Consider the following 9,422-nt stretch of genomic DNA (forward strand, 5'->3'; position numbering starts at 1 on the left):
TTACTATAATTATTAACAAAATGCAAATCAAAACCACAGTGAGAATTTATATCATGCCTGTTACAATGGCATTATCAAAAAGGCAAGAAATAAGTGTTGGCGATCATATGGAGAAAAGGGAAACCTTTTTATTGTAGAGAGTATCTCTTCTCCATCATATTTTGCTTATTATAAGCTAATTGTCCATATATGTGTGCCTCATTGGTGTGAATTTAAATTGGTACAGCTACAATGGAAAACAAAATAAAGATTCCCCAAATAATTAGGAACTATCATATGATTCAGCGATTCCACTCCTGATTATTTATTCCCAAACATGAAAGCACTAATTTTTAAAGATGCACACACCCTTAAGTTGATCACAGTAGGATTTAAAATAGTCAAGATATAAGGAAAATATCTAGGCTCATCAACGTATGGGCTTCCTTTCTGGCTCAGCTGGTAAATAATCTGCCTGCAATACAGGAGACCCTGGGATGGAAAGGCTACCCACACCAGTATTCTGGCCTGGAGAATTCCATGGACTGTATAGTCCATGGGGTGGCAAAGACTCAGACATAACTGAGTGACTTTCACTTTCTATCCATGGATGAATGTATAAAAAAGATGTTATACATCTGTATATAAGTATATATGTGTGTGTGTGTGTATATATATATATACACACATACATACACACACAATGGAATACTATTCAGAATGAAAAAGATGAAAGCTTTCATTTGCAACAACATGGATAAAATTTAAGGGTGTTTTACTAAGTAAAATAAATCAGAGAGAGGAAGACAAATATCCTTTGATTTCACTCATATGTGAAATAGAACAAACAAACAAACAAACAAAGCTAGTAAATAAGCACTCCAAAGCAAACAAGATCTAACATGTAGGTACAGAGAACAGAGTTCTCTGCATGAGGGAAAGGGGACTGAGTGGAGGGTGAATTGCTTAAAGGGGATCGACATTATCATGATGAATGGAAACTGTCCTGTGGGGAAGGCAATGGCACCCCACTCCAGTACTCTTGCCTGGAAAATCCCAGGGATGGAGGAGCCTGGTAGGCTGCAGTCCATGGGGTCACTAAGTCGGACACGACTGAGCAACTTCACTTTCACTTTTCACTTTCATGCATTGGAGAAGGAAATGGCAACCCATTCCAGTGTTCTTGCCTGGAGAATCCCAGGGACGGAGGAGCCTGATGAGTTGCCATCTATGGGGTCGCACAGAGTCGGACACGACTGAAGCGACTTAGCAGCAGCAGCAGCAGCAGCTCTGTCCTGTACACAGAAGTAAAAAAAGAAATGTTTGTACACATGAAACTTATATGACATTATCTCAATGAATATCATTAAAAATAAATGAAAAAAACACAGACACATATACATTGGTGTTTTCTAAGATCATTCATCTACTAAAGTTGGAAGAAAAAATAAATCACTACTGAATTGAAATTATACCTGTTTGTTGAAATGGTCCTAAGTGACGCTTTCTCTGTACCCATGTCTTTTGAAATGTGTTGCCAATCTAGGTTCAATGCAAGATACAGGATGCTCAGGGCTGGTGCACTGGGATGACCCAGAGGGATGGTATGGGAAGGGAGGTGGGAAGTGGGTTCAGGACTGGGAACACGTGTACAACCGTGGCAGATTCATGTTGATGTATGGCAAAACCAATACAATATTGTAAAGTAATTAGCCTCCAATTAAAACAAATAAATTTAAATTTAAAAAAAAAGTGAAACTGAAGCACTTTTCATTAGGAGGAGGTGTCTCTTTCTCCAGCTTTGTATCTGGGCTACACTTAGGATTTTTATTTGCTTGAGCCCATAAAATTCTAGGTTCATCAACCTCATCAGAATTGACTCAAATGCATTCCTTTTTTATGGCTGAGTAATATTCCATTGTGTATATGTACCACACTACTTCATCCGTTCATCTGTTGACAGACAGCTAGATTGCTTCTATGCTCTAGCTATCGTAAATAGTGCTGCAATGAACAATGGGACACGTGTGTCTTCTTCAATTTTTGTTTCCTCAAGATATATGCCTAGGAGTGGAATTGATTTATGTCATCAAGTGTTCTGCCTATGTTTTCCTCTAAGAGTTGGTGATGGACAGGGAAGCCATGCATGCTGCAGTCCTTGGGGTCACAAAGTGTCAGACATGACTGGGCAACTGGACTTAATTGAAAGATCAGCTCTGTGAAGGTGAGAAAGTTTATTCCAGGGAAGCATTTCTCTAAATTCACTATTCCTAAAAATTGCCAAGGATTGTAGTTTAATTTCGAATTATTTTTCAGCAGGTCTGATCAGGGGCCCCCAGACCCTTCATTTCTAACAAGATGCTAAGTGCTGATGCTTCAGGTCCTCATCTGTGGATCACAGTTTGGGTAGCAAATAAGTGGTCCTATGTTAGATTCAGTTATAGATAGACTTAGGTATTCAACAACATCTCCCTTGTATGTAATCTTGAAAACAATTCAGGGTGTCTTTTGTTTGTTTGTTTTCTTTTATTTTCTGGCCACATGGCATGTGAGACCTTAGTTCCCTAACCAGGGATAGAACCCAGTGTCCCCTGCATTGGAAGCACAGATCCTTAACCACTGGGCCACCAAGAAAGTCCTTTCCATGTATGTAATTTTGAAAGATAAGATTTTCACTCGTTTTTTTTTTGTTGTTGTTGTTGTTGTTTTAAATTTCCTTTATTGCAATCTCTTTTTATTTTACAAGCAAAATAAGCTTTTCAAAAGGAAGACTTTATAATCCTTACCTAATTTAATAAAAGAAAGAACAGTACTCATTTTTATAGGTAGTGATAAAGTTTTTATTGATTTTTATAAAAATATTCTTGTGACATAAAACAATTTCTATTAGAAAAAGACTTTGCAGTAGGCAGAATAAGATCCTCCAAAAGAGGTCCACATGCTAAAAACTTTGGAATACCCTACTTTACATAGCTGGCATAATTACAGCAGCTAATGAAATACAGTTTATCCTGATGTAGGACTATTAGCACAGATATGCAGATTGGACTAGTATAATCACAATAGATTTTCTAAATGTGATTGAGAAAGGAAGAAGAATTGGAGTCAGACATTTAAAATTGTAGGCATCTGGTTTTGAGGACAGAGGAGGAACCATGAGTTAAGCGATGCTGGTGACCATTAGAAACAAAATATTAACAAGATATTGAGTGCTTTCTTCTCTGGAGCATCCAGAAGGATCAGAGTGTTGCAGACATCTTCATTTTTGCTCAATGAGACTTCAGGATTTTTGTCTCATAGAACTTTATGATAGGTACTTCTTTTAATCCACTAGTGTTATAATTTGTTAAAGAAGCAATAGGAGTCTAACATAGATATTTGTCCAATCATATGTTGTTCCTGCTAACATATTATATCTCAGATGGTAAAGAATCCACCTGCAATGCAGGATACCTGGGTTCATTTCCTAGGTTGGGATAATCCCTTGGAGAAGAGAATGACAACAGACTCCTGTATTCTTGCCTGGTGAATTCCATGAAAAGACCATTCATGGAGTTAAGATTTAAAATTTTCTGGCTGTGCATTGTTAAGGGTAGTATGTTAATCATACAAAAGTTGGTGAGAGAAAACTCCTCTAACTGGGAAGAAAGCAAAGTGACATATATAGATTTAGGAACAGTGAAATTTAAATATAGCAATTAACATTTGAGAAATTCAGTTTTGTTTGTTTTTCTTATCACCTAAAGACTGTTGTTCAGTCACTAAGCCATGTCCAACTCTTTGCAACCCCATGGACTGCAGCACTCCAAGCTTCCCTGTCCTTTGCCATCTCCCAGATCTTGCTCAAATTCATGTCCATTGAGTCAATGATGAAAAGCAACCATCTCATCCTCTGCCACCTCCTTCTCCTTTTACCTTTAATCTTTCCCAGCATCAGGGTCTTTTCCAATGAGTTGACTCTTCACATCAGGTGGCCAAAGTATTGTTGCTTCAGCCTCAGTATCAGTCCTTCCACTGAATATTCGAGGTTGATTTCCTGTAGGACTGACTGGTTTGATCTCTCAGACCAAGGGACTCTCAAGAGTCTTCTCCAGCAACAGAGTGGATAACATCAATTCTTTGGTGCTCAGCCTTTTTTACCGTACAACTCTCATCTAATCACCATCCACGATAAACTAAAGACTAACCTACTTACATAAAAGGAAGAAATCGACATAAAGTTTCAAGACAGAAGACCACTACAACTGCATACACCATCGTGGAGGAGCCTTCAAAACACAAAATAGAGCCTGACAGCTGACAATAGACCCATGAGGAAACAATCATAACTCAGATCAACTCCCTGTCATAGAAACTCATTAGATACATTACACTAAATCATTGTTTTTAGGATGATGTGCTATGTTGCAACAGCTAATATTATAGTCCAAGTGAATAGAACTGAAGGAAAGGCAATTGCTGTGATATATGAATAGCACTCATGATTACTCTAGCGTTCGAGTTTATGTCATACAATTTTATTAAAAAGGGATTCCATTTAGGTTTCCTTGTAGGTAAGCAAGAAAGGTTAAAAAGATATACTTGTTTGTTAAAAACTTGTACCTTTATCACAGGACTAGATGGAAATTTAAATCTAGAGAGCCATAATTTGGAGATATATATCATCTATATAATATTATATATATCATGTACATTATATAACTATGATATTTAAATTATTCATTCATAACTCTTTTACTGGTTATCACAGAAATGGAATGGGGGATATATTTTGTGTAGAACAATGGAAGGAGTCATTTATTTGTAGGCAACAATGGAAGTATTCAAGCAGAATGATATAATTACACCAAAAAAAATCCTTCACCTCAGTGATAAACCCCTTTACAAACAGACACTAAATCATATACATCAATAAGTAAATGGACACCATGAAAAAATGTCTTGCAAAGATATAACTTGACACAAATTTTTGCTAAATCATACTTAATGTCTTCTCTGACTCTAGGTCTTATTATGTCAAACTCTTTATTGAAATCTTTGTTTCACATAGATGTCAATTAGAGACATGCATTTGATGCTCATTTTTACCAGTAACTCCTATAGGCAATGTGGACACTGAGCTATTAATAAATAGAGAATAGTACACTATTAGGGAGTAAAGTCAATGACCCCATGGGCTGCAGCCCACCAGTCTCCTCCATCCATGGGATTTTCCAGGCAAGAGTACTGGAGTGGGTTGCCATTGCCTCTCCGTTTATGAAATACACTATCTGCTAACATCTACATTTTTAGGAAGAGCTCTTATGGTAGTGACTTTCCAAGGTATGAAGAACTAAAATGTGATAGATTGTAGTTTCATATTTTACTCTTCTATGAAATTATGTAATTGGTTTGGTTTCCAAGTTAATTTTTTTTCCATAGAAGTAGAAAAATTCATGATGATTCCTTTAGTAAAAACAAAGATTAGTGTAAAGTGTATCATTTCAGAAGAATTTATTCTTAAGAAATGTCTGAAGTCTCATGAGATAAATGGGAATTTAAATATATGTTTCACATGAGGTTTTGAATCAATTTGAGAGAGTAGAAAAGTGACCAAAGAAAAAACTTAGATAACAGAGAACATCAAAGTTAATCAAGGATGTTTTTAAAATTTTATAGAGAAGTTGAAATCAAAGAAATGGAAATATCAGGCAATAAATTGAAGAAGCTTTTGCTATTATTGCAATCTAATCAAAGACTCACATATGTGCCTATGAGGCTTTGAGCCCTGCTATCATTGGCAGTTCTTCAGCCCATGTCCTTCAGCCCAAGGACAAACGGCTCTTTTATAAATGTTTCCATTTCAAAGAATCTTTTTAGAGCCCTCTTTATGTCTTTATTTCTCAGACTATAGATGAAGGGGTTCAGCATGGGCGTGACCACAGTGTACATCACCGAGGCAATTGTACTTGTGTGTGAGCTCTGGGTAGCAGCAGAGCTAAGGTACACTCCTAAGGCCGAACAATAAAATAAGGAGACAACTGAGAGGTGAGATGCACAGGTGGAAAATGCTTTATACTGCCCCTTAGCTGATGAGATTCCACAGATAGAGGACAAAATTTTAGAGTAAGAGTAAAGGATACCAGTCAGGGGAACACTCCCCTGAATTACAGATCCAAAATACACCATTATGTTGTTGAGAAAGGGGTCAGAACAGGCAAGTTGGATCAACCATTTGATTTCACAGAAAAAGTGCTGGATTTCCAAGTCTGAGCAGAATGACAGTTGCAACACCGTTAATGTGTGTAACAAGGAAAACAAGGCACTCATGATCCAGGACACCAGAAGGAGCAGTCCGCAGACCCAGGGCTTCATGATGACCAGGTAGTGCAGAGGATGACAGATGGCCACATACCGGTCATAGGCCATCACAGTCAGGAGGAGGTCATCTAATCCTGCAAAGAGTAAGTAAAAATACACCTGGACGATGCAGCCTTCATAGCTAATGACTTTCCTCTGTGTCTGAGTGCTGTGCAGCATCTTTGGGATGATGGTGGAGGTGAAACAGATGTCTACAAAGGACAGGTTGGAGAGGAAGAAATACATGGGGGTGTGGAGGTGGGGGTCTGAGCTGACAGCCAGGATGATGAGCAGGTTTCCAAACATGGTGATCAGGTACATGGAGAGGAAAAGCCCAAAGATGATGGGCTGCAGTTCTGTTTCCTCTGAGAATCCCAGAAGGAGAAATTCTGAAATTTGTGTCTTGTTCTCTGGTTCCATATGACGGATGTGACTATCAGGAAATATATATATATATATAACATGATAATTTTCACTCAAACTGACATTACTCAAATAGCTAAAATACTGTAATCTCCGTTTTGCTGACAAAAAATCGATGTTAATATGTTGTATTTAGATAAATTCTCCTCGAGGATATACCTCATTTCACCTCTAACTCAAAGTTTTTGTCCCATTTGAGCATATTTCCAAGCAGTTCATGTTTCACAGTTTTATTGAGAAACATATTGAGAGCATACATATTCTAAGCACCTATAAGAGATAAATATGTGCACATATATGGGATATAATATCTCTATATTTTAGACATATTTAAAAACAAATCTCTCACAATCCAAGGATGGTAAAAGATGATATTCAAATAAATATATAATATGTTAGAAGGTGACAGATGTATAAAGAAAACAGAAACATGCGTAAAGGAGAGAGCAGTAGGAAACATTATTTTACACCGAGTGTTCAGGCAAGGGCTGAAAACAAGGGTTTATTTGAAGAAACATTAAGAAAGAAAGAGAAGGACCTAGTGTGATACTAGGAGAAGGCACTCACTAGAGTGAGGGCTGAGGGAACAATCACTGCAAAGGACCTGAGGAAGATGCTGGTTCCACATGTTCAGATCCAAACAAGGAAGCCAGTGGGAGAGAGGAATGAATAAAAGGAGCAGTGATTAGAGATGGATGAATCACAAGCTGGAATCAAGATTGCCAGGAGAAATACCAATAACCTCAGATATGCAGATGACACCATCCTTATGGCAGAAAGTGAAGAGGAACTAAAGAGCATCTTGACAAAGATGAAGGAGGAGACTGAAAATGCTGGCTTAAAACTCAACATCTAAAAAACTAAGCTCGTGGCATCTGGTCCTATCATTTCCTGGCAAATAGATAGGGAAACAGTGGAAACAGTTAAAGACTTTATTTTCTTGTGTTCCAAAATCACTGTGGACAGTGATTGCAGTTATGAAATTAAAAGATGCTTGCTCTTTGGGAAAAAAGCTATGACAAGCTTCAGTTCAGTTCAGTCGCTCAGTTACGTCCAACTCTTTGTGACCCCATGAATCGCAGCACGCCAGGCCTCCCTGACAAGCTTAGTGCATTAAAAAGTAGAGACATCACTTTGCCAACAAAATTCCGTATGGTCAAAGCTATGGTTTTTCCAGTAGTCATGTATGGATGTGAGAGTTGGACCATAAGGAAGGCTGAGCATTGAAGAATGGATGCTTCTGAACTGTGGTGTTGGAGAAGACTCTTGAGAATCCCTTGGATGGCAAGGAGATCAAACCAGTCAATCCTAAAGGAAATCAATACTGAATATCCACTGGAAAGACTGATGCTGAAGCTGAAACTCCAATATTTTGGCCACCTGATGCAAACAACTGAGTCATTGGAAAAGCCCCTGATGCTGGAAAGACTGAAAGACGGAGAAGCAAATGACAGAGGATGAGATGGTTGTATGGCATTATTGACTCAACGGACATGAGTTTGAGCAAGCTCCAGGAGATAGTGAAGGACAGGGCGTCCTTGTGTGCTGCAGTCCATGGGATTGCAAAGAGTCAGGAATGCTGAGGAAAAGGTGGCCTCCCTGCTACAGCTGACACTTCAGTCCACAGGGAATCCTTCCTTCCATGTTGTTCCCAGCACTTTATGGATTTAGTTGCAAGGACATCCTGTGAATTATATCAGATCCTTTGCTTAGTACCATCTTTGATTGGGTTCTGACCACTGTCACCTTAGTATGTCAACTTAATATATGAGCTCAGGTGCTTCTGCTTTAAGAACTGTTCCTATTCCATGAGGCACAGGTTCACAGACACAGTATCGCCTCCTGAGCAGCTACTGTCATGAATTTCTTAATCCAGAACCACCCTCCTTGGGCCATGAGTAGTTATAGCTCAAGCTGGTCAGATCAGATTAATTTTCTCCTATATGTGTGTGTGTGTGTGTTAAGTCACTTCAGTTGTGTCTGACTCCTATCCTGTAGCCCACCAGGATCCTCTGTCCAAGGAATTTTCCAGGCAAGAACACTGGAGTGGTTTGCCATGCCCTCCTCCAGGAGATCCTCCTGACCCAGGGATCGAACCTGCTTCACTTTACATTTCCTGTAATTTTCTCCTAAACAAAGTTTAAATGGTACACAAAAATTCCAGTTCATAAGCTTCTGAGAGAATAATAAAGTTAAGGCTCCTTTTAGCTACAGCCACTTTCTGCCCTGTATGTAAAGAAATATGAAAAGTATGACGGACAGTTGAAATGAAGGTAGAAGAGCTAACAAGCTCAAATCATTCCTGAGACAATGTGACCGAGAAAATCTTCCTTGGTTTGGCAACATTCCAACCTCAGCTACATCTCCTTGATGCCCAGGAAAAATCAGAAAGAAACATACTTCTTTTCCAGGGAAAGAAACATTTATATCTATATGATGTGAAAAACCATACAGATTTAATATCCCAAGAGAAAAATAACCAACGAGAGTAGACTAACAATTCAAAAATGAAAATGTACAAAACACAACAAAAGTTTCATTTGTGTTATATGAAGCAGTAGAAGATTGTCTTTCTTGTGCTTTCCCAAATGATTTGACCTCTCTGTGTGGTCTGATACTGAATTAGGCAAGTTCTATCTCTCTTTTCTTATGGGTCATAATTTAACAATTTTATTCTAGTT

General features: G+C 38.3%; 1 protein-coding gene across 1 annotated transcript; it reads right to left on the reverse strand.

Annotated features, from left to right (window-relative positions):
- Positions 1 to 5,766: 5,766 nt before the first annotated feature.
- Positions 5,767 to 6,765, reverse strand: LOC120864623 (olfactory receptor-like protein OLF4). Its single transcript, XM_040241654.1, has one exon. The coding sequence runs from the start codon at positions 6,736 to 6,738 to the stop codon at positions 5,767 to 5,769; it is 972 nt and encodes a 323-aa protein (XP_040097588.1). The 5' UTR covers positions 6,739 to 6,765.
- Positions 6,766 to 9,422: the final 2,657 nt, after the last annotated feature.

This window comes from Oryx dammah, unplaced genomic scaffold (genome assembly GCF_014754425.2).
Source record: "Oryx dammah isolate SB20612 unplaced genomic scaffold, SCBI_Odam_1.1 HiC_scaffold_5, whole genome shotgun sequence".
Taxonomy (NCBI): domain Eukaryota; kingdom Metazoa; phylum Chordata; class Mammalia; order Artiodactyla; family Bovidae; genus Oryx; species Oryx dammah.